This window comes from Polyodon spathula, chromosome 14 (assembly GCF_017654505.1).
Source record: "Polyodon spathula isolate WHYD16114869_AA chromosome 14, ASM1765450v1, whole genome shotgun sequence".
In the NCBI taxonomy this organism is placed as follows: domain Eukaryota; kingdom Metazoa; phylum Chordata; class Actinopteri; order Acipenseriformes; family Polyodontidae; genus Polyodon; species Polyodon spathula.
Window position 1 is genome coordinate 4,556,150 of NC_054547.1, and position 25,334 is coordinate 4,581,483.

At 36.5% G+C, this 25,334-nt stretch overlaps 2 protein-coding genes across 5 annotated transcripts in view; one reads left to right on the plus strand and one right to left on the minus strand.

Moving 5' to 3' along the window:
• Nucleotides 1–12,436, plus strand: part of LOC121327128 (serine/threonine-protein kinase N2-like) — a 28,405-nt gene extending 15,969 nt beyond the window's left edge. The window contains exons 3-22 of one of the 3 annotated variants that reach the window (XM_041270942.1): nucleotides 514–656; nucleotides 2,432–2,561; nucleotides 3,356–3,501; nucleotides 3,921–4,134; nucleotides 4,977–5,162; nucleotides 5,536–5,645; nucleotides 6,581–6,724; nucleotides 6,959–7,034; nucleotides 7,268–7,439; nucleotides 8,213–8,339; nucleotides 8,727–8,863; nucleotides 9,158–9,233; nucleotides 9,352–9,443; nucleotides 9,751–9,927; nucleotides 10,167–10,229; nucleotides 10,487–10,563; nucleotides 10,802–10,944; nucleotides 11,610–11,717; nucleotides 11,849–11,929; nucleotides 12,017–12,436. In XM_041270942.1, coding sequence (XP_041126876.1) covers nucleotides 514–656; nucleotides 2,432–2,561; nucleotides 3,356–3,501; nucleotides 3,921–4,134; nucleotides 4,977–5,162; nucleotides 5,536–5,645; nucleotides 6,581–6,724; nucleotides 6,959–7,034; nucleotides 7,268–7,439; nucleotides 8,213–8,339; nucleotides 8,727–8,863; nucleotides 9,158–9,233; nucleotides 9,352–9,443; nucleotides 9,751–9,927; nucleotides 10,167–10,229; nucleotides 10,487–10,563; nucleotides 10,802–10,944; nucleotides 11,610–11,717; nucleotides 11,849–11,929; nucleotides 12,017–12,220 — 2,606 coding nt within the window. In that variant the 3' untranslated portion in view covers nucleotides 12,221–12,436. Of the gene's footprint in view, nucleotides 1–513; nucleotides 657–2,431; nucleotides 2,562–3,346; nucleotides 3,502–3,920; nucleotides 4,135–4,976; nucleotides 5,163–5,535; nucleotides 5,646–6,580; nucleotides 6,725–6,958; nucleotides 7,035–7,267; nucleotides 7,440–8,212; nucleotides 8,340–8,726; nucleotides 8,864–9,157; nucleotides 9,234–9,351; nucleotides 9,444–9,750; nucleotides 9,928–10,166; nucleotides 10,230–10,486; nucleotides 10,564–10,801; nucleotides 10,945–11,609; nucleotides 11,718–11,848; nucleotides 11,930–12,016 lie in introns of those variants that run through there. The other 2 variants (XR_005951528.1, XR_005951529.1) reach the window with 2 other exon arrangements.
• A 3,590-nt stretch (nucleotides 12,437–16,026) lies between these two features.
• LOC121327023 (transcription initiation factor IIB-like) lies at nucleotides 16,027–24,149 on the minus strand. Of its 2 annotated transcripts, XM_041270782.1 has the most exons (8): nucleotides 24,058–24,149; nucleotides 22,366–22,478; nucleotides 20,093–20,226; nucleotides 19,334–19,480; nucleotides 19,091–19,220; nucleotides 18,518–18,799; nucleotides 18,074–18,217; nucleotides 16,027–17,689 (listed from the first exon to the last, which is right to left on the minus strand). In XM_041270782.1, exons 1-7 carry the CDS (start codon nucleotides 24,072–24,074, stop codon nucleotides 18,084–18,086), a joined length of 957 nt encoding a protein of 318 aa, XP_041126716.1. In that variant the 5' UTR covers nucleotides 24,075–24,149; the 3' UTR covers nucleotides 16,027–17,689; nucleotides 18,074–18,083. The 2 variants fall into 2 exon arrangements, with proteins under 2 accessions (XP_041126716.1, XP_041126715.1); XM_041270781.1 differs by lacking the exon at nucleotides 16,027–17,689 and having other exon boundaries at nucleotides 17,736–18,217.
• Nucleotides 24,150–25,334: the final 1,185 nt, after the last annotated feature.

Consider the following 25,334-nt stretch of genomic DNA (forward strand, 5'->3'; position numbering starts at 1 on the left):
TGAAAAGTAAATGGGTGTGGGGAGGGCTTTCTTTAGGGAGGTAAACTAAGGCAAGAAGGTAGAGTGTTGAAGTTTAACATGAAAGGTGTTGCATTTCTAGAATGTCTCTTTCTCAGGCACTCGGTTGAGTAGTAGTTTTGTGATGTAGGCTAGATGTATACTCCACCCAGAAGTGAAAGGAAATCTCTCTGGGAAAAACTGTGAGATGCACTTAAAGCATAGGGTAACACTTTTTGGCCCATTACCTACAGTATGTGGTTTATTTATGTATTTATTTATGTGATGCAGTAGTATGATAGAGATACTAAAATACAAGTCTGAGTTAGAGAGCGCTATGACACATGAAATGTTAATGCAAAACTGAAAGTCATGTTCCTTTCTGGTACGAGACTGCTAAATTGTGCCATTGTTTCCTTAACTAATGAAAAGTATTGCAGAACTGTAAATAATAAATGTACGCTTGTTACAGGACACAGTTATGTTGCATTGATTTTTAAAATGATTGTGTTTCAGATTGCCCTAGAACGCCAGACACCCCCAGTAATACCTCCACAAACAGCAGACTAGCAGCTTTGAAGAAGCAGCATGATATTGAACTAAAAGTGAAACAGGGAGCAGAGAACATGATCCAAATGTATTCAAATGGCTCTTCAAAGGTAACCTTTGTCCTTAAGTGACATGTAGTTAGTTTTAAGATTGCATAGCAATGTTCTCTTTGTACAACAGTCATGTAAATGGTGCAGTACACTAGTACTGGGTATTGCTGATTTTAATACACGGTTCTACACAGCTGAGTCTCTTAAAAGCATGAAAACCTAATTGACCAGGGTTACAGCGTGTGTTATCTGATAAACTGGGATTAAGAAACCAGTAGATGCTCCCAGTCTTCAGCTCAAACCACTAAGCGTCACTGAGCATTTCTTTAAGGGCTAGGCAGTAGTGCTTCATGGGTTACTGGGTTCTCCCCAGGAATTCTGTACAGCCGGGCGGCAGAACATTATAGCAGGGAGCACTTTTAACAGAAAAATAAACTTGCCTTACCTTACATATACAATACGACAAAGAATTTGAATAATGGGTTGACTAGATCTGGTTGCTGTTTCTTTATGTTCTGCATTTTTTCTTTTCCCATTATTGTTTTTTATTATGGTAAATTACTGTGCTTATTTAGCCACTCAACGTTTTGACTGGGGAAAGATACAGTGGGTTTATTGGAGTTCACAAAAAAAACAGTAACTTTTTCATTTCCTTTTTAGCTAAATGTTGAGCTTATTGTTTCATTTAAATTGTATTCGTTGTTAAGTTTTGAGGGCATTTTTTTAATAAACGTCTTTGTTTTTTTCTGTTCTACATTTTTTCAGTGCAACTGTTCATTTTAACCTTTTTCTTTTCCACAACAGTACTCTCACACATGCTTTGTGATTTAAATGTACCCACATGTTCATTAACTTATTTTTATTAAACTTACAGTAGTTTGAACTCCTGAACTCGGTTTATACTATGATATACAGTATGGAGAGTAAAATCAACCACTACCTGGCCCCAGTGAAACATTTGAATTGGTTTTTAAAACATTGGCTTTTGCAGGTAACTGTATTTTTACACAATTAAATGGAGGCTCTCTCTAGCCTGACCGAGTTTGTTCAAAAGCAACATACACAAGTGACCCTCATAAAATAGGCAGCAAATGTATCATGCCTTCCTGATCTCACCACCAGCTAGGAAAATGTTAGATGAATCGAGGTTAGTTCGTGCAGACCCAGATCTCAAACCGCTGGAGAAGCAAAAGGCTGTGTGTCCATCTTTCCATTCATCCCCTCACAGCATAGTGCTGTACTAATATTTTTATATGCATCCCGTCTCTGCTTTTCAAGATACAGTTATGGTATGTTATAAAAACACATTATTTTAGAATGGGGCACCTTCTGAATCAAGAAGATATCAATCACAGCAGCAGACAAACCAAAACAATTTGAAAAGATGCAGGTGCAAAAGATTAGCATATCCTATAGGAAATTTAATAGAAAAAAATTGGAGCAATAAATGGGGGGGAAAAAATGTCTTGCCCATTACCAGAATAGACATTTTGTGTGTCGCTGTTTTTGACCTTTACACCTGAACTGTAAGCCGAGCATGGTTGTAACCTTCACTGTATATAATTTACTGTTTACGATCAAGCCTTGCCATATTATTTAGGGAGGGGAGGGCATCTACTGTATACCTTGTGAACTAAGTTTGACAATAACAAGGGTGGGTGAGCTATATTGGGTTTAAATACTCATTTAAAAAACAAAAAACTGCTTTCTATATTCTTTGTAAAGTTATTTTTAATTTGTGTCGGCACAAATATCTGGGTATTCACATATTTGTACAATTCTCTTTTTTTTTGTTTTGTTTTGTTGTAATTCAGCTTCTCTCTTTATTTTTACAGGATCGTAAACTGCTTGGAACAGCACAACAAATGCTCCAAGACAGTAAGACAAAAATAGAAGTCATTAGGATGCAGATTCTGAAAGCAATCCAGACTAGTGAAATGGCTTTTGATAATACAGAAGGTATAGGTAAGCATTGACACACATACAGGAGAACGTTAGTAATTTTGTTGTGTGTGTGTATAAAAATATACATACATACATACACTGTGCATTGAAAAAATAGGTTAAAAAGTCATGTATTTTCTTGCAGGCATGTTTTTGAATACAAAGCTGTCAGGTTTTGTAATATTACAAATACGTGAACAGAAATCACAATTGTTTATTTTTTAGCTTTTAATAAAACTGATGTGTAATGATATAAACAGCAGTGGATCTGAATCCCGCTAGCATGTAAGTCTATTAATCCATGAAAGTACTAAGAAAGACTTCTGGTCGAAACATTTGTCATTGAATTTATTGTGCTGCTTTTAGTTTTAACATTACTAAATATAATAATACAGTGAAATCAAGTCCTCAGAAAAAATTGTATTTTTTGAGAGATCTGTATTGTTTAGGTCGTTAAATTATTACTTTCATTTTAACTTTGGTTTGTTATGTTTTGCTGTCTTAAAGTATTCTGCCACTATACTTCAAAGAGTTGTAGGTTTTGCTCAGTTTAACTTCCAGCTAAGGAAATTGCCCAGTAGGGAACAGGTTAAGAACCAAGTAATCTATTCTCATTAAAAGAGATGCAGCCGTGTCTTAAATGTAGCTTTGTCCACTTCTAATGAAGCCACGCAGTCTTGTGTAGCCTATTGAAGGAAGCAGAGACATTGTAACAGGTTGTGGTGGACAGTTTTTCAAGTGTGAAAGTTAACTGTTGCAAGATTTAATGCAGTTTAATGCAAAGTGGCCCATTTGCCATCCTGCTGTTTCCACAGCCAAACCTGTGATCAGCCCGCTTGAGCTGCGGATAGAGGAACTGAGACACCACTTCCGGATAGAATACGCAGTTGCAGAAGGAGCCAAGAATGTCATCAAGCTGCTTGGATCTGGAAAAGTCACTGACAAGAAAGCACTTTCTGAAGTAATCAGTCATTTTTATCTATTTTATTTATACTGGAATTTTGAGGTTTTTCAATCAATAAAGATAAATCGATTAAGTTAACCTAAATGTGTTTAATGTTTTGTTAATTTAATCAATCTGCTTCAGTTTAAGTTTTTAATACAGTAAATGCAAAATAAGTCAACTCTTTTAATCGCACCTTTTAAATCAGTTTGAAATTATGAATGCTTTTACAGAAATGATTGCCATTTGTGGCACATTTTAATGCAATTCAATAGCAAATGGCAGTTTATTTGATAAATGCATGATCATGTACATGCTTTGACTAATCAATTACAACAGAAGTCAAGATTATAAACCCTACTTTAGTGTTACGGCCAAATGTGTGTCCTAAAAGTGGTGTGTGTTTTGTTTTTATTTATTTATTTATTTTGTTCTAGGCTCAAGCCAGATTTAATGAGTCAAGCCAGAAATTAGACCTTTTAAAATACTCATTGGAGCAAAGGTTGAATGAGCTTCCCAAGAACCATCCGAGTAGCAGTATTATAATAGAAGAACTGTCTTTGGTAGCATCGCCAATATTAAGCCCTCGACACAGTATCATTTCTACACAAAATCAATACAGCACAGTCGCCAAACCAGCTGCATTAACAGGTAAGTCAGTTTCATTTGATAAGTCTTATTAAATGGCACTTCAGAAGCAAATATGGGTTTTGTTCTAGAGCAATAAGCCTTACCAGGTTACAGATCTCAAACATAAAGGATTTTGTTACATCCTTAATTGCAAGGTTTAGACTTGCTCTTTTGATTTGTAGGTTAGAAATATTACTGTAATTCTCTTTGCTTGTACTAAGTCTTCACTGGATTTAATGTTTAGAATTGTATTTTGTTTGTAACAGAGCACTATGATATATGTGAGTTGTGAGCATGTGTATGTTTAATAGAGCTCATTATATATATATATATGTATTAAATCTATCATCTCCTCTTGCAAAGTGAGAAATCAGTATTTTGAAACCAGCAGTTTGAGGCAGTTAAACTTGAAGGGGAAACCTGGGATCATAATAGGTAATAAAACCGTTTGGGTGGGGGTGGGGTTTCCTTACATGTCCTCTAGATAGGTCACAGACCTAAATCTTATTTTTAAAATTACATTCTCCTGTTTTTTGTGTCTAAGTTACTCGCCATGTCAGGAATTTAGTTCCATATAATACTTGTGAACAATGGCATAGTTCATCATTAATCTTTCCCCTGTAGTAGCTCAGGGATGTGTTTCTTTACCAGGTACTAGATGTATAAGTTTTGTTAACCCAGCAAAGAAAACAAAACAATCCAGCTGGTTTTATTCCTGCATACGGTTCAGATAGTTGCTTATTGCTGCTTAAATGTATTTCTGCTTATAAAGTACTTTTGGAACATCTTAAATGTGCTGCTTTTCATACTGGTGTTAACATGTTAATGTACACAAGTGTGTGGCACGTTTGGTTTTTCAATAGGTACCCTAGACGTCAGACTAATGGGCTGCCAAGACCTTTTGGAGAATGTTCCCGGCCGATTAAAAACTACATCCGTTCCTCTACCGGGATGGAGCCCAAGTGAAGCCAGGTCTTCCTTTATGAGCAGGACTACCAAAAATAGGAGTGGAAGCAGTCGAAACCTTTCGAAAACAGATGACTTGTCCAGTTGAGTGGCCAATTTTATCTCTCTTGTGCTGAAACTGACTAACTGAGGAACCATTTGAGTCTTTTTCATTTGAAAAAATAAAAAAATAAACAGTTGTGCCATGCAGTTTAAACATCTCCATTATCTCTTGCCACTGCGCTTATATTGGTTGGGGAAGTTAACAATTGAGCAATGTTGAAAATCTAGCTCTTGAATTTGGGTTATCAGTTAGCACCCTGCATTCGTTTTGAACGTTTCAGTTAAGACTTCCTTTTTATTTGTATCTCCTTATGGCTCCAGAAAAAGATGTGTAACCTGGTATAGATGTGCAAATGAAATTATTAAATCTCCTTAGCAAGCTGTGGTGAACTTTTTAATATTTTTATTTCACAGATGAGATCAGTGCTGTGTTGAAGTTGGACAACACAGTTGTTGGGCAGACTGGCTGGAAACCTATTTCTAATCAATCGTGGGATCAGAAGTTTACACTGGAGCTGGATCGGGTATGTTGGCTCCACTTCTGACATTCCTTCAGGGATCTAGGCCACTGCTCCTTTTGAATTAAGTGTGCAAATGTTAATCTGGGATTTGCTTGCCATAGCCAGAGACCTGTTTGATTTTGCAAATAAAATACAGCCATATGGAGATTGAGCAGAAAGCTAAGAAGAGTAAATGTGCCAGTGTCTCAAGTTGTAACAGCAATTATGGCTTTTACAGTTTTCTAAAATGAAGATTAAAAAAAACACCAACAGTGGATTATAAAAGAGAACATTTAGTCTTGATACAGTGTCACGCCACAATGGCAGATAATTATTGATTTGACTTAAATGTCTTGTTTTCCTGCAACAGTCATACTGAATAGGGTAAGCCCCTTCATTCCGGTAAACTTAAATGCAAAAAAATAAATAAAAATACTCCCATCAATATACACAACTGTAAGGCTTTTGAAGGCTGCACCGCCTGATCAGCCGATCACATCTGTTTGTAAAACTGCAGGTTTTTATTAATTTTGTGTGTGTGTGAAGGCAGGCTCACTGGTTTTGGATTCTAGGCACCGCTAATACTACAATCTTTAAATGTCATTTTGTTCAAGTGAGTTCTTTCCCTGATCTGTAAGAGGACCCTAAACTGTACTACTGCCACCCCTGTTGGGAGGCAGCAGTCCTGGACCCATGTATACCTAATAGACAGTGCTGCATGTTTAACTTTAATAAAATAATCGAGCCCAGCATTAACATGAATATTCTCTGAACCTGCCATATCGAGGTATCAGTTGTGACTGCTGCTGCTGCTGCATAGCAGTATGAGTCACTCCAGCTTTTTAGTGTGGCTCGGTCTTTCTGTTTTCATATTCTACCTTTTAGTGTAACTGGAAATTAACTGAGCTGTTCATTTACTTTTATAGTTGTATGTCTAAGATGTCTTTCTTTTCCTGCAGTCGCGTGAGTTAGAAATGTCTGTGTATTGGCGAGACTGGCGGTCACTTTGCGCTGTCAAGTTTCTGCGGTTAGAGGATTTCCTTGACAATCAACGGCATGGAATGGTTCTGTACCTCGAACCTCAGGGTACACTGTTTGCAGAGGTATTGAATGTTTAAAAAAAGAAAAAAATATTCTAGTTTTATTCATTGAACTTCAGTAATAAAATATGAAGAGTTTTGTTCTGATTTGTTCTCACAACGTGTTCCATTTGTGTTTAGTGTTTTTTAGTATATACTGTTGTTGTTGTTGTTGTTATTATTATTATTATTATTATTATTATTATTATTATTATTATTATTATTATTATTATTATTATATTATTTTTTTTTTCACAGGTTACATTTTTTAACCCTGTTATTGAAAGGAGACCAAAACTTCAAAGGCAGAAAAAGATATTTTCAAAGCAACAAGGTAAATAAGTAACAGTGTTAATTAAATAAATACATTCAATAAAAATAGGTGTCTGTGATATGAAACAGTTTCATCTGCTAGTGGACTAGAAGAAGCTCATGAAATGTGTGTTCACTATGTACACGTATGAGGCAAATACAAGATTCTGTTCAGCAAATAGAAATTACATGTTTAATAGTAAAAAGCCTGCCATGCATTCTTGTGGCTTATTTTTTTTTTTTTCTTCTCTACAGGCAAAACATTTTTGCGAGCCCCTCAAATGAATATTAATATTGCAACATGGGGAAGACTGGTGAGGAGAGCAATCCCTTCAATAAATAACTCTGGCACATTTAGCCCTCAGGTTCAAGTGCCTGCAGCAGTGCCAGGGGATACACTGATCCCAGAATCCCCTTCGTCACCGAGGTACCTGCTTTATTACTGTAGTTCTCATGCCCCAGTTTAAATCAAATCAATTAAAATAAAGGCACACAAGTAAAATGATCATGGTTATAGGGCCCTTTTCATAAAGCTGCTTACTTGCTCACCCAAGGAGACCGTGGCTTGGTTTACATGCACTTGAAAATCGAATCTATTGTCATGACTGTGTGACATTGTCACACAAATTCTTTGTGAAACAGCAAAAGGATTTCCTTTCGGGAGTGCGACTTTAAGGGCAGGGTCAGTCGCTTTCTCACGATAAAAATAGCTGTAAAAACCTGGAGAAGGAGTCATGCTGGTGGCTCACAAGGTTTCACCAGTCAAGATCTTTCTGACTTAATATCATGTAATCTCCAGCAGAAAGGCTGTACAAAAGACCCCCCCACCCCTTCCCCCAAAACTGTCATGACTTGTGCATGTAAACGCCGCCATTGATACCAGTCCTTGACAAAAGCAAAAAAAATATATAAATATGGACATGTTAGGTGTTTCACACCCCTACCATGCCACATGGGAGTGCCTGTGTCAAATTTCAATGAGTATTTTACATTTGTGTCCTTTATTCATTTTGATTTAAAACACGTGGAGCTTATCTTGAAGCAATGTTATGTTAACCTTGAATGCAGAAGGAACATTATTGTTTGTATTTTAATGTAACCTACATTTTATATTATACTTGAATAATTAGACTTATGTTTAAAGTGAGTCTTTGGTGTTTTTATAGTTGTTACAATACTGTGTGTTTCCTCTCCTTTAAGTGACTCAACAGTGACAAAGTTAGAATTTGAACAGGAACCCCCTCCAGCTCCTAAGAGACATTCCTCTGTGGTTGAGATTAGAGAGTCCATGCCAGAAATTAAGATTGCAGATTGCATGCAGATACAGGTATGGACAAAACTAACAATACTGCATATTTAATGCAGAAGCTGAAACATTCACAGTTGGTTTCACATACCCCAGTTGGGTAGCCGAAGACCAGTCCTAATCGTGGACTATGAAACCAGCCGCCTTGTCTGGCATTCTTAAGGTAAAACTATATAACTGCCAAGGCATTAGACTAAGTATTCTGTTTTTGCACTGAATTGAACAGTTTTGTTTTTAGTAAAGATAATGCGATTCCAGTCGTAACATATTCATTATGTTTTTGTAACACTAGAACTCTTAAATTCTTATTTCTTTCATGTATTTGACTCATGAAAAAAAAAACGTTATTACTTTGTTTTCTTTGTCTTTCTGAAATGTAGTTTTTACCTAAAAATGCTTATTTTGCAGGATGCATTGGCAACGTTTGACTTTCTGAATGACAGAAATAGCATTGTACCCAGACCAGAGACACAAGTTGTTGCTAAGAATGAAGTTAAGCAGCCAGATTTGGAGTTCATGACTGTACCAGAACCTACAAATAGCAGGTACTTCTAACTAATTACATTTCAACGCAGTCCTTTTTCAAGTTTTTTCCTGTGTATTGGTCACCAAGATATAGCTGCTTCATTGGAGAGTTAACTTGACTGTCGTCTAAAAGCATTTCTGAGGCCAGTTTCTCTAACACGTTGTCTGAAACGTATTTAAAAAAACAAAAAAAACAAAATGATGATAAAAAAGTGTCTTCTTTAATTGGGGGGGGGGGGGGGGGGTTGTTTTAAAGATAATAAGAATGGTTTTCTTATGGTTGCTAATCACTTTTTTTCCCCTTTTTAATTCAGGGTGCAGCAAAGATTTCAGTTCGGCCTCAGTGATTTCCATTGTGTTGCAGTGCTGGGCCGTGGGCATTTTGGAAAGGTAAACAAACATTCCTTCAGGTTCACTGCACTCTTAGCAACTTTTTCAAAATGTTCAATTAGTAACTTTCTCAAAGCATGTAGTCCTGGAGAATTTAATGGCTATTCTGTTTTAACAGGTGCTGCTTGCCGAATACAAAAACACAGGAGAAATGTTTGCCATCAAAGCCTTAAAGAAAGGAGACATTGTAGCACGTGAAGAGGTAGACAGGTCAGTAAAGTAAAAACTTTGAAGATGATGTGAGTAAATGCTGCGAACACACATGCTTAGCTCTGAATTGAGCGAGAAGGGGATTTAGAAAATGCAGCTGTAGTTTTCCTTTCTGTTATGTTTCATGTAAATTTTATTTGGAAATGCTAAAGTTTGAACGTTCCCTAGTAAATATATTATGTTTTAGTTTGTATTTTTTTTTTTGTGTGTTTTAATAAATTTAAATATTGTATTGGTCTAACTTTCATATAAATTATCTTTTTTCATACGAACACTGTGTAATACTTTTAATTTGTTTCTTTCTTAGCCTTATGTGTGAGAAGAGAATCTTCGAAACTGTGAACTGTGTCCGGCATCCGTTTTTGGTGAACCTTTTTGCCTGTTTTCAAACCAAAGATCATGTATGTTTTGTCATGGAATATGCTGCTGGAGGAGATCTTATGATGCACATTCATGCAGATGTGTTTTGTGAACCTAGGGCTGTGTAAGTAACACTTGGGTTTTATATTGTATTGATTTGTACAGATGTATTTTTGTCGTACAGCACAGTTTGAAATGTTAGTGCAATATTAGTACAGAGCTGAGGTCTGGCAGGATTTAGGTTTAGTATTTTTATGAGATGCAATCTGCGATACAAAAAAAAGCCTATGTCTGTTTTTGGGTAAAGAGGATGTTAGGTGAATGTAAAGTAATGTTATCCTGAATCCTCTTTCTCCTGTACAGGTTTTATGCTGCTTGTGTTGTCCTTGGTTTGCAGTTTTTGCACGAACATAAGATAGTGTACAGGTAAGCTGTGACCGTCACTCCTGTAACGGTTTTTAAATATACTGCTTGTTTGCCACACAAATAAGGATTCAGATCTTTTAAATTATAAAATACAAATGAACGATACCGTATAGTTCTACACATTCACTGTATTATGATCAATCGAAAGCTGAAAGATTTGCTACTGCTGTTACATTGTATATTTAATTTCACTCAATTATAAGTCTGTGTAAAGCCTAGTATGCTTTTTATTTTATTTATTTATTTATTTTGTCTAGAGATTTAAAGCTGGATAATCTGCTGCTTGACACTGAAGGCTATGTAAAGATTTCGACTTTGGCCTTTGCAAAGAAGGGTAACATTTCTCCATGTAAATACTCACCCCCAAAGGGGGGGGGGGGGGGGGGGAGGGGGGGGGGGGGGGGGGGGGGGGAGGGGGGGGGGGGGGGGGAGGGTGGGGGGGGGGGTTGGGGGGGGGGGGGGGGGGGGGGGGAGACCTGAACATGGATGATCAAAATTAATTAAACCTGTTTTATTTGTGCTATTGTTATCTAGTTTTTAGTTGCAGATTATGATCAGTCCTCCTTTTACAGGTATGGGATTTGGAGATCGTACAAGTACGTTTTGCGGTACTCCTGAGTTTCTTGCTCCAGAAGTATTAACAGAAACATCCTACACACGGGCAGTGGATTGGTGGGGACTTGGTGTACTGATCTTTGAGATGTTAGTTGGTGAGGTGGGTATTGGAAAATGTAATGATTTTCCTCTTTGGTACAATTCTGGTTATGATTATGTGACAAGCAGACGTATGCTGAAGGTTATTTCAAAATGTTGTCCACATGAGAAGGTTGTGTCTGTGAATGTCAGTTCTGTCTGTCAGCCAGTAAGTAATTTGATTATCTCTGAATATCTGGAAGAGATTTCCACTCGGTAGAGATGTGGTGCATGCCAGAGAGGCCCCTTTCCTCAGGCTTGGGGCTATTAATATGAAAAGTAATTAAAGCTCCTTTATCAGCTCTGGGCTGGACAGTAATTTTAGAACTGGAGTAGGCTTTGGCAGACCATCTTTTAAAATCTTGGACCACTTATTGCGTAACTCCTGTATACAGTACTGATATATACTAATAATTATGATGGCTTTAATCTGTTGAACTAAGAAAATTTCTGTGTTTTAATATATGAATAGTTTCCTAAGGTACTCTTTTAATAATCAGGCATGATATGTATAATACATGACTGTCCTCTCATAATCTGCAAATAGATTTGTTTTTATTTTCTTAAGTTCTAATTGTGTAAATGACCACTGCTGTGACCACTGCATTCATATAGCATGTTTGTTTTTTCTCAGTGATATTGGTTCTAAAATAGGTGAGTGTCTAACTGCCTTTATTTCCCTCTCAGTCTCCTTTCCCAGGTGATGATGAAGAGGAGGTGTTTGACAGTATCGTTAATGACGAAGTCCGTTACCCAAGATTCCTGTCTACTGAAGCCATCTCCATAATGAGAAGGGTATGTCTGAACTAAAATCGCTGTGTGCAGTGAACCAGATGGCTTAATACACCAGTGCATAATGTGCCTTTTACTTCACAAACTTAATCATGCAGTTGATAATGGGGAGGGGAAACTTACTTTTATTTCAGTTGCTGAGGAGAAATCCAGAAAGGCGTCTTGGAGCAGGGGAAAAAGATGCTGAAGAAGTGAAAAAGCACCCATTTTTCCGAGTATGTATGAACTTCAAATTGAGCTGTAGTTGTGTTTCTGAATGAATCTTAACCTTATGATCTAAATCCCCCCACCTTGTTTTACAGAACGTTGATTGGAATGGTCTGTTATCAAAGAAGGTGAGGCCTCCATTTGTACCTACAGTTAAAGGCAGTGTGGACGTCAGTAACTTCGATGATGAATTTACCTCGGAAGCACCCATTCTGACCCCACCTCGGGAGCCCAGGGTCCTTACAGCGGACGAGCAAGAAATGTTCCTAGATTTTGATTATATAGCAGACTGGTGTTAGACCTCAGACTTTCAACACTGTGAAACGCAATAGCTGACTGTAGCTCACAACCTCCTCTTCTGAAGAACAGGAGTTCTTCCAGCCTGTTGTGCACTCAGTGCCATTTAGGGATCCTTGACTTTTAAAGCAAATGAAGATTATTTTTCCCCTATATATTATATATATATATATATATATATATATATATATATATATATATATATATATATATATATAATATATAGGAGTATATATATATATATCCATCCCAGTTTTTCACCTGTCAACAGGCCAATGTCCGTTTTGTTTTGTCTGAGCATGGGAATCTTTTTTTTTTTTTTTTTTTTCGTTTCTTGTTTCTATAGACAAACCCCTAGGAAAATGTTTTGGTGGAAACACAAAATGAAACCTTTTTGATTACTTTTTGATCATTACTGTAAAACGATGGGCCCCAGGTTTGGATTTTATATATTATATATATATATATATATATATATATATATATATATAAACAAACCATTTTTGGCTTAGGTAAAATTGTAATGATCTTTTTAGATTTTTTTTATTTTTTAAGGCCAGAATGTGCCACATTAGACTTCAGGTGCTTTAGAATAGCAGCACTGTGGCACGGTCTCACCAAGTAATAAGGCAACGACACTCTTGACTACTTTTTTAACTTCTGTTCAGCCAGAAATGTGCATTTTTTTATTCAAAGACTGGGTATCATGAGAATTGTTTTGTCTTGATTTTATCTGGAACACTAATATAGGTCCTTGCCTTGTACATTTTTATTGTATTTATTATGTATAACAACTAGATGCCTTAATTGTGAGACAACAATATGTGGGCTTCCATGCAGCAAAAGCCAGGTACTGAACACCTACCAAAGCCACTTGCCAAACAGCTGATAGTATATTAGGTCCAGGTGACACCTTCTAAAAAGAACAAAGGAACATTACAAAAAAGTCTTGGGTGTGATTAAATGACGGTCCACATTTGTCCTCCTTGGAGGTTTTCTACAGTCTCCTGTTTTTGCATTGTCCTTCCATGTTATGTACCAAGATCAGTGAACAAATATAAGATTATAGTTTTATACTGTATTTTTAGTACATTGGTGCATCTTGCATTTGCTGTAGATGTTAACCATTTTTGTAAAGCCTGTAGGGATGTATGAAAATGTATACAAGCTGTAATGTGCAAGTTTGGAACTTTTTACTTTTAGTTTACATTCACAGAGAGTTTTTAGGGGTTTTGGTTTTTTTTCTGAATTACAGTGGCCATCCAAAGGATTAAATTAAGTTTGTCAGGAATTAATAGCTACAAGGTCAAAATGAACTTTGAATTCTCAAATGGAATGTAAAATAAAATAAAAAATAGATATATTTCACAGTGTATATTTTGGCTTATAATATGTCAAAGCAGGCTGTATCTTAAAATGCTAAATGTTTTTCTCTTAAAACATAACTCGTACATTTTTTTTTTGTTGTTTTGCTTTTTTTTTTGTGTGTTTTTTTGGGGTTTTTTTTACATTTAAGGCACCAGTCAGTCCTGTAATGTAGTTTATGTTGGAACAGTCCCTCGGTCTGAAACAGCAGTACTGCTGAAAACATGGTTCAATGTTTTGCACTTTTATTCAGGTATTACTCGGGTTGGGCCTTGACAATTTTTTTAATAACTTGATCAGTATAATCTCCATGTAATTACATTTTATACAGTGGTTATTACAACAGCAGAAAATCAGACTCAAACTGTTTGTAAAAGACTGAGGTAATGGAGATATTGAAGGGATTATGTTTTGATATAAACTGATTTTAAGCCACATGTCTCAAATTGCTGAGCACCAAAACATGTTTTATTGTACTTTTTGAGATATAGCCTGATAGTAGATTTCAGATCCAGTGTTTTTGATTTGGTGGCACCGGTAAAACAAGAATAATAATTTGTTTAAACTGAAAAAGTACAATAACCTTAGCTCAGTAACTAAACTTGTACGGAAAATAATTTTTAAATATAAATCACTAAGGGGTAAAAGGGGCAGGGTATATGTACACAGTTGAGCTCAAAGCACTAATTGTATCTATGTAGTTTTAAACGTATCAACTTTTTAGCCCATAAAAGGATAATAGATTGTAAATACATTTCTATATACATTTTAAAAGTGTCTGCTTGAGCACTTTTGTGAGAAGTGATGCTTTAGAATGGTACACTACTTTTAAGTGAAATGTGTGCAGATAAGGTTATGACCAAGAAAATCATGAGTGTTTTGCAGTCATTATGCATATCGTGAATGCACAAATTTAAAATAAATTTGTAATAGAACAGCCTTGTATTTTTTTCTCTTTTTTCTGTAACTTGAACAGTTGTTAAGTAAGCTTTGCTATCTGCTTGCTATAGCGAAACTTTCCAATACATAACATTGAAGCTGCTACTGTATTTGGATAAAGAAATGCAGGGCTAATATTGCTTTGGAGATTACCCCATTTTTTTTATTTTTTTATAACACATTTGAGACTGCTCAGTTTATTGTGTCTCACTATTCCCAATTTCCCTTAAGAATATCACATTCAAAATACAGTACTTAGTAGTTCAAGTTGGGCTACCCTCCATGGCAAGCAGTCTGTATACAATGTGTCTAAATCACAGGGGTACAATATTTGACAATACAGATCTGTCTTGTGTGGAACTATGTGGTGAAAATGGCTGTCACTCCTTAGAAAGTCTGCTTCATTTACTATTTGAGGAACATATTAAGAAGACCAGATCTGCAACAGATCAACTGTAAATAAGTGACATGTTCTCAATTAATAATTATCTAAATTAATGAACAAAACAAGGGCTGCAACTTGTTGAATTTGTTCCATGGTTCAGAGTATAAAAAGTGTAATAGGGCAGTGATTTTCACATGCGTTCAGTAATAAAAAGAAAATCTGCAAATTGCTGCTATGAAGTCAGGTGGCAATTATTTATTACACATGCAAATGTTCTATAGATGTTTGAGGGTTTTCCAGGGAGTCCTCCCTTTAGAAGCGTGGTATTGTAAGTCTTGCTAAGTCAGTGTGCTGCAGCTTGTTCAACAAGTCTGACTGGCCCAACACAGTACATTTAACAGAATTTACTTGAAAGAATTTGAATGTAGATTAGTGTGATCAAATGTAACTTTTTTGCAGACACTGATAGACATGTGATTTTTAGAGCCAGAGGCTTAGATTTAAAGATGTTCACAATATATAAAACGGAAAACATCATCTGAATACATTTATAAACGACATCTATAAAAATCAGAGGTGTATCGTCATTATAGCTGCTAGTTCTAATTTAGTCAAGAGATGCCTGACATATGCAAGCTACACTGAACAAAAATATAAACTTAACCCACGTTTCATGAGCTAAAATAAGATACCAGATCCATTGGATAATCGATCCACCTGATTAAACAGCATGATCATTACCCAGGTGCATCTTGTGCTGGGGACAATAAAAAGCCATTCTAAAATGTGCAGTTTTTTCACACAATGCAATGCTACAGATGTCTCAAGTTTTGAGGGAGCGTGCAAATGGCATGCTGAATGCAGGAATGTTCACCAGAGCTGTTGCCAGAGAATTGAATGTTCATTTCTCTACCATAAGCCGCCTCCAACGCTGTTTTAGAGAATTTGGCAGTACGTCCAACCGGCCTCACAACCGCAGACCACGTGTAACCACGCCAGCCCAGGACCTCCACATCCGGGTTCTTCACCTGCGGGATCGTCTGAGACCAGCCACCACGACAGCTGATGAAACTGTGGGTTTTCACAACCAAAGAATGTCTGCACAAACTGTCAGAAACAGTCTCAGGGAGCTCATCTGCATGCTTGTCATCCTTGGCCTGACTGCAGTTCGGCGTCATAACCGAGTTCAGTGGGCAAACTCTCACCTTTGAAAGCCACTGGCACGCTGGAGAAGTGTGCTCTTCACAGATCCCGGTTTCAACTGTACTGGGCAGATGGCAGACAGCATGTATGGCATCGTGTGGGCTAGCGGTTTGCTGATGTCAACGTTGTGAATAGAGTGCCCTATGGTGGCGGTGTCGTCATGGTATGGGCAGGCATAAGCTACAGACAACGAACACAATTGCATTTTATCGATGGCAATTTGAAAGCAGAGATACCGTGACGTGATCCTGAGCCCCATTGTCGTGCCATTCATCCGCCACAATCACCTCATGTTTCAGCATGATAATGCATGGCCCCAAGTCGTAAGGATCTGTACACAATTCCAGGAAGCTGAAAATGGCCCAGTTCTTCCATAGCCTGCAAATCTGTATTCCCAGTCATGTGAAATCCATAGATTAGGGCGTAATGAATTTATTTTAATTGACTGATTTCTTATATGAACTGTAACCCAGTAAAATCTTTGAAATTATTGTATGTTGTGTTTATATTTTTGTTCAGTGTTAATACTACTTCTGATCTGGCCAACTCTTCAGTACATACTTCACATTTGCTTCAGTGTAAGGTAATTTGCTTTTCTCCCCACTGTTTAAAACAAAAAATACAGCTGAATCCTTGTCCAACTGATGTACTGTTTTTTTTTTTTTAATTATTATTATTTGTAAATTAACATGCAATTCTGACTGTAAATGTATTTAAAATCTCATTAGAAATACACCAAACCCCTTTTAAAAATAAATAAAAAATAAAGCTTTCACATCAAATGTACAAAATACAGGGAGATCCAAGAAACAGACAGACTTGAAATTGTGTGAACTCACAAGATTAACAATAGCTGCCTCCTTTATAAAAGCCATTATACTGATGTCAAACATCACAAACTGGATAAGTCTCACTATTGAAAATAGTTTTAGATTATATTAAGCTATTGTAAACCCGTTAAATTCTGCACAGCACCTTAAGTATAATTGAATAGACAGTAAACGTGCTAGTTTAGATTTCAATGCCGTTATGGTTTAGTGTATCTGTTTGTAGCATCATGAAGAAAGCAGGGCTGTTCTAACTCCACTTCAGTCTCAAAATTGTGAAATGGCAAAAACTAAAAACCACAGTCAGTAATCAAACTCCTTTTTTGTGGGTCATTACAGCAAATTACTCCCCATTGCACAATGTAATCCCTTCAATTGACACAGATGAACGATCAGTTGCAGTACCACCTCATGCACAAAAAGCCACTGCTCTCCTGCAGGGCTCTGTGACACCTTATGGAACAGAGTGCTGGTGATGCAAACTTGCAGAAGAGATCCATCCTGTGGGTTCCCTTAACCTTAGATTACAGACTGGTCTCCTTACTTTTCCAGGTCCTCCTTGGACAAACTGTGCTGTGCATTCTTGGACTGTTACTTCTCACCTTCTGGGATATCCAGGACAACAGGGACCAGCAGACCTGTGCTGCCTTTGCAGAGCTCAGACACCATTTCAATCTCAGGACTACAATAACAATGTATCCAAAGTGCGAGCTGATGTCAGTGCTAAATACAATCCAAGGAATATCCCATTTCTAAAATGTAAAAAAAAAGTCAGCAGATCTGGGCATATCAATGATGATTGTTTTTCCCCCTCACAAATTGGTTTTAATTTACTAAATATTTTGCATACAACTGACAAAATAAAACTTGCTTATTTTCTACAAAAGAAAGTGTGAATACAGTATGAAATCTGTCTTTCTGCAAACAGCTTCATAAATATGTCTTCCCTTTGCACTCGTATATACAAATACTCAGCTTTTTTTAAGCACTGGAATGTGTCCTGTACTGTTATTCCTGCAGTTCTTTACAAAGTTTCACTCTCTCAATAGAAAGCTCAAATAATATTTTGTAAATGTCTAGGAAAGTTACCAAAAAAAAAAAAAAAGGAAAATAAAAACTTTAAACGTAGACATTACATATAGCAATTTACAGCTGGGGAAGTTTATCAACAGGGGTGTCAAATTTAAAGTCTGGTGGAAAGAGATCTGCAGCTCGAGGATAGATGAGTCTATACGACTGCCTGATTGTGACATCAGCAACACCTGCAGTGTCTCCGATTTCTGAAAAAAAAACAAAAATATATAATTTTGGTCTCAATAAAAGAGGCTAAACTTTCACAGAGAAAATAGTTTTGGAAATAAAAACATTAAAAAAGCAACAGACTGAAGCTTAATTTTTATTTAAAATGTTATAGTTCCAATGTTCTTGCACTCAGTCTTGCTGTTGGGAGATGTGTCCTCGCTTCACATTCATGAGGCTATTGTCTCATGGATTGGTAACAGGGAAACATTATGCACTCAATTGGTAAAATAAATAAATAAATAAATATTTGTGTTATACTACAGTAAATTGTAATTTACCTTTCTGAGTCTTCTTCTCTGCAGAGGCCTGTGATGCCATGTAGATGGCTGCCGCTGCAACAGAGATAGGGCTCCTGCCAGGTACCAGGTCGAGCTCAACAGCCTTTCTTGCAATATAGGTAGCACCCATTTGCACTTGCTTGGGCAACCCCAGGTTGGAGCAGAATCTGGACATGAAGTCTCCAGTTGTTATCAAGTCTACGCTCGTCTCAAGTGCCTTCAGGATCAGCTTGAAACATCGGCCAATTTCTTTTTTAGAAATTCTGGAGACTGCACAAATTTCTGGAGAGCAAAGAGAGTGGGGTGGGGTGGGGGGTGGTGTGACTGTTCATTGGCAACTCAGTGTCCAATGAATTTAGTTATTTTAGGAACAAATTGTTTAAAATACTGCATTACAAAATGTTCCATAAATTCTTTGATGACATTGCAGCTCTCACAGAAAGCAGTCCTCTTAATATATACTAAAGTGCATCTAAACGTTATAATACAACACATTTAAAATATAATTATAACATATCAATCCGTATAGTTTAAATGAGTAGAAATGGCATGTAGTTTAATTCCAATACATACCTTTAAAAGTCCGCGGAACACCCTCTTGTCTGCAGGCAATATAAAGGCAAGCAGAAGCAATTGCATCATTACTTCTTCCCTTCAGGCTCTTCTGCTCGTACACTTGCTTAAATAAGTTATTTGTTCGATCCTAGCAAGTGAAAAAGCAACATTTAAATTAGTATTAAAATGCATGTGTTCATTACATTATGCTAAACAAACCAGCCAACACCACCATTTAGGTACAGGATGCAGTGCACTTACTATGATATTTGTGGGGAGGTTTATTCTGTCCGACATGTTGGTGATTTCCTTAAATGCATTTAACATCGCTCTGTCAGAGCTGCTCATAGTCCTGTGGTTCTGGTACTTTGAGTTGCCAAACTCATCAAAACTTGCTGAACCTGTTCCCTAAAACATTTAAAAAAAAGTATCCAATCAGCAAAATACTTATTGAAGAAAGTTATAAAATCTGCCAAGTATATTCCACATTTAAAGAGCACACATATTGAATAGTTGTACCAGTACAGGCTGTAAAATTTTATTAAGGAAAGCTTACAAATAAGACAATTTGCATGCATTGCTTAAGCAAGCGATGTATCCATAGTTGCATAGTCAACTTTAATACATTGAAATACATAAAGAAAACTTAACGCAACTCCTAGCTAATCTGAACGTTTTGAACCAAACCTAACAAATGCCAAGATGTGCCCCAGGCATGTGGGCATGCTCATTTTGTAGCACAAGTATGAAGCATCATTTTGCATTGTCTGTCAATAGAGGTGCACTGTAAAATTGTAAGTTACATGACCTGTGGTTTGAGTACACGTATGAAAGCACAGCAGAACTGGCAAGAAAGTAGCTGTACAGAACAGTAAAATATTTTGTAGAGAATGCATATTGGAATATAACAGATGGTCAATCTACACAGACCAGATGTGGGTTTTAATGGTTACTCCTTGGTGGATTGTGTTGCAAAACTCTGTAGGTTTGCATCTTTTAAAATGTAAAAAATGCTTTTACCCTGCTGATCACTGTACTCAAATCTCCCCCATTTAGAAGTGGGTTTTGGGCATCACCAACTCGAGAGGGATCTTTCGCTGCTTTGTCGTTGCTAAATGTTCTCCACTCTGATCCAACATCAATAACTCTGTCACCTGGTTGGATGCAAATAGATACGGTCAGGCAAAATGTAAGAAAGAAGAAACATCTGCAGTGTCCCAGCTTTTAAAAACTTAGTGCCATTATGTTTGTTGCTAAAAAAAGAAAAATGAAAATCAATCTATATCTGTTAAAAAAAAAAACTAAATGGAACAAACAACTTGTTCTCTAGGCTATTTCATTAAGCAGATACAAAATCATGAAAAAATCATGCAAATGATTACTCAGCCCTCAATGGAATGCACTGCTCCCTGCATATTGGCGTGTGTGATGTAATAGCTCATTTTTATTCAAAGAGCAAGTGGGCTGTAATTTTCTATTTTTAAACTATGACTCATTTCCTTGTGAAAAAAAAAAAAAAACAAAAAAAAACCCAGTGTTTCAGGCTGAAGTCCAGTCATCTACTTACTATAATTAACTCCATATTCGGTTATAAGCAAACACTCACAATGCTTAAAGATATTAAAAGGTGGCATAAAAGTTGTTTCTTTTGTTGACACTGGAGATATTGCAACTGAAAAATCCTAGAAATGTACAACAACCAATCTGCAGTATACAGTACATAAAATTAAAATAAAACACAACACAGGTCCTATTAACATACAAAATGTTTTCTACTCCACCAGCATTAACAGTACACTGTTTATTTTTGATTATTTGTAATCTGCCTCTGCAATGTGTTTAGCTGCTCTTATTTATTGTGTCTTGCTCTCTGTATTACAGATGGGAGGGCAGGAGAGAGAAATTGTGAAACAACTTAATAAATGAAGAGCCTAAGAATGATGAATGGGTTTATATTCATGTCATGTGTACACCAATGTATACACATCTAACCATTTTAAACAGTAGTTTGTTACCAACTTAAGCCGATGGAGAAGTACATTTGTGTTTAGTTTGCCTTATAAACAGTTGGTTTTACAGACCCAGATTAGAAATAATCTTGAACTACCTTTACTACCATTGAACTACCATTAGTCCAAGATCAGGCTAATCAGGGTCTATGCAACCAGTTATTTAACATTTACATTCTGTTTAGCAATAAATGTTAATACATAACCCGCTGAAGTGCAAAACGTAATTCACAGGGGAATTAAAAACTTTGAAACTTGTCACAGTACATATACAGCATCTTAGCATTTCTGCCTCCAGTGCTTGTTAACCTTCATAACACTTGATCGGCAGTGTTTTACAGTACAATTATGTTGCCATCTACTGCCAGGATTTAAGTTTTACAGATTATCTACAAAAAAAAAAATATGCCAAGAAACTGATCAAAAAACTGAAACATGTAAAACGGAAAGTTTTACTGTATCACAGTTTGATAAACTGTCACCAGACTGCAAGATACACCTCTAGCCTTTTCATATGAAGTGCTAAGAAAGAGTTTAATTACATATTTATCTGGAGCCAGAAGCCCTCCATTTACCCAACGAGCAGATAATGCATACAGTAAGTAACTGAAATATGAGCTTCCCCACTGCACCACAGAAATGCCTCACTAAACTCTACCTTGGAGAATGAGCCCTCTCAAGGAATTGAAGAAGCAGCTCAATATCCAGGCCAAGTAAATCCTTTGCCTCTGAGTCTCCAAAGGTTTCAAGCAATCCCAGTGCCAAACTGTGGTTTATTGTGCAACTTAAAATAGGGCTCCAGATGTTAAAGCTAGTGAATTTGCCGATTAATGACACTATTTCAGAAGATTACTTTATTTTGAGAATATTAAAAACACCCACACATTCAAGTGTTATCCTTTTTTATATTCCTTTGCATAAAGGTGCTGAGATTTGTTATATAATACCAAGACATCAATAGAATACATAATTAACACATTCCTCCCTCCCCCCCCAAAAAAAAAAATAATAATCTGAGCATGTGATTTCATTTAAAAAACAACAAAACTTATAGGGCAAATTATATTTTAGTTAAATAATTACATCCACTTCATTAATTTTAGGGCAGAAATTAGTAGTTGATTCAATACCCTAAAAATAAAAATAAGCCAAGTACATACAGTTTAAGTTTTCAGGTGGGTAGAGGAATGCATCAGATATATAAAAAAAAAAGATTTGTGTTGTCAACCCTAAAACATCACACTTTTCTTAACAAAAGTGCATTAATTACTGGACAAAACATACCAACCACCAGTCCACATTCTGGGCAGATCATATCTCCAGCTCGGTAATCTTCAACCAAAAGTGCATCTGGATGGCTTGGACATTGCACCTTGGGAAGGGCTAGAGCATCACCACTAGGAAAAAAAAAAAAAAAAATTATATATATATATATATATATATATATATATATATATATATATATATATATATATATATATATACACACACACATACATACATACATACATACATACATACATACAAACACACATATATAAAATGAACAAATCTTAGATTGTTTAGGTACACTGAAAGCCTTACAGTTCTACAATGTAGGGTCATAAAAAAATTAATAAACACTGCTTCACAAATGTTTGTGTTCTCTAGAGTACACATTTTTATTAATAGAAGACAACCTGCACAGTTTAGTTTGTCAGTATAAAAAGAAAACCGCATCTCCTTCACAAAGTGTTGAATTGTTCAAAGCGGTTTTGCCTCCGTGGAGGATGGGGGTTTGCGGAGAGGTCCTGGACTTCAGCCATCACACCGGGTGTGTTTAAATGTAAACAATCACATCCTTAAGCTGCGCTGCAGTATCGATGCTACGCAAAAAAGAATACTATGTACTTGTTTGAGAGAGGCCCATAAGTGTCTGATTAAGCTCCTACTAAAATCGCAAAAGTCTGGTGGCCACCGAACATACTTGCAGCCACACGTTAGTAACACACAGGAAAAACAATACGTCTTACTGTGCTATAAATAACGTGGTGAGGTCATAGAATAGTGGTACCTGTAAGGAGTGGATTGCTATAGCACAACGCATAATAATAATAATAATATCTGTACGAGGCACATACAAGAAAGGAGTAAGGGAGTTCAGGTACATATCCCCACCATGAACACTGCCTAATCGCCACAAAGAAAAAGTACCATAGTATGCCAATACAAATCACTTCCGTTATTTATTTTTAATCAGAGTTATAAAGAAAGGCGATTCCACTATATATATAAAATGATCGAATTACTCTTCGACACAAAAACAAATACAAATGTAAGCACTGATGTGGCAAAAACCAAAAGGTCCATTTGTGTAAGGGGCTTGATATTTTAAAAACTTTTTTTTTTATTAAACGATTACCACTCTATTTGGTCATTAGTACACTACATGCTATTATGTGCTCGAGTCTGTTGTCATTATCATATCCATAGGATTTCGTTTGGTTTTAAAGTTTTGATTTCCTTAGAAAAGGAAGTCATAACAGCGTAAGCGATGGTTCATGTTACCGTAATTACCGTTTAGTGACAGCAAAACAGAAGAAGAAAAAAAAAAGTTTTTTAGAAATAAAATACGTAGAAACAGGTTTTTAAACCAACGAACCGGGTTTTTAAAAATGTCTGATTTACGTTTTGCTTTTTTTTTTGTGAAACGGAAAAAAAAGACTACTGATAACCGTTTATTTTGTTTTTGAAATGGGAATCAAACAGCAAAATACAATGCAAGCAAGTTTCTGCATTTTCAGGAACAATGACAGTCTCCCCACTAAGTTTTGGCAATGTTTATCCCTGACAGCGCAAAACGTTTCACTAAGCGAACCCAAAATGTTATCATCACAGTCAGGTGTGTACTTACTCTCGCCGCTCCGCTTTTCTTGGTAATTAGAATACACATTGGAGTACTTTAAACACAACACACTTATGTTAAAATGTACTAACCGGATAGCAGCCGCCATTTCTTTCTCTCTATCGCTCTCTCAAACGGCCAACAATGATTGCGGAACATAATGGCGCTCATCGTCTATTTATAGCTTCGTAGCGTCACGTGTTAGGGCCTGAGGACGGGACGCTAAAAGGTACAAAACAAGGGAGTGCTGTGTCAATGGACCATCCTGACCGATTTTTTTTTTTTTTTTTTTTTTTTTTTTATGTAAATGAATCCGACATGTATTTTTAAGTTGCATCTCCATTTTGCAATTCGATTTTTTGAAAGTAAGCAAAGTGTAAGCATTTGCAGAATTGTCACCTAAGGGTTTGTCCGGCCCACACCCATATAGACAGGTGTTTCTAGTTGTGTGTATTTTGAAGGACAGCACTCTTGGGATACTTGACATTTTGTTTCAGGTAATCAGCTTCATGATATTGAAGTCATTTTTTAATGTATTCACGATAAAAGGTTAAGTGTGTAACACTAGTGAAAGCCGCTTTAGTGAAGCTAAGACTATGCTGTACAGTCACTGGCCGGGTCTGTATCTGAGTTTGACAGCCCAGACCACTTCAAGGTGTTTAAATTGATTTGGAGGGTTATGTGGGTTATGTGGGTTAGGACCATATGGACAGCTGGAAATAATTAATCTAAACACATGGCTGAAGACATGGTGCACACGGGAAGGCTTCACCTATCTAGATCATTGGACCACATTCTATAACGTGTACTATCTGTGTAGACGAGATGGACTGCACTTAAATAAAAAGGGAACCAGTCTACTTGGAGAAAAGATCCTCAAGTAGGTTCAGAAGCATTTAAACTAGAAAGGAAGAGGGGAGAAATCAACAAAAAAAACAAAAGGGAGACCACATCAAAACAAGAACAACAACTCAGGTAAGACAACCATTACATGTATTTATTTAAACGCTAGAAGTATCAGAAACAAAATTCTAGAACTTGAAGCTACTACAGGTAACTATGATGTGATAGGTGTTACAGAAACTTGGTTGTCTGAGAGTGATGGGGACGAATATCATATTTGTGGGTATACACTGTATAGGAAAGACAGGCAGGACAGAAGAGGAGGAGGGGTAGCGCTATACATAAGAAACAGACTTGAAGCCCAGGTGTTAAACCTGGACAAAGAAAATAAAGCCGAATCAATATGGGTCAGAATAACGGAAAAAAAAATTCAAAGGGCATAATAACAGGAGCATGCTATAGACCGCCAGATTCAGATGGTGAGCAAAATAATCTGTTATACAATAACATTAGAAATATGTGTAGC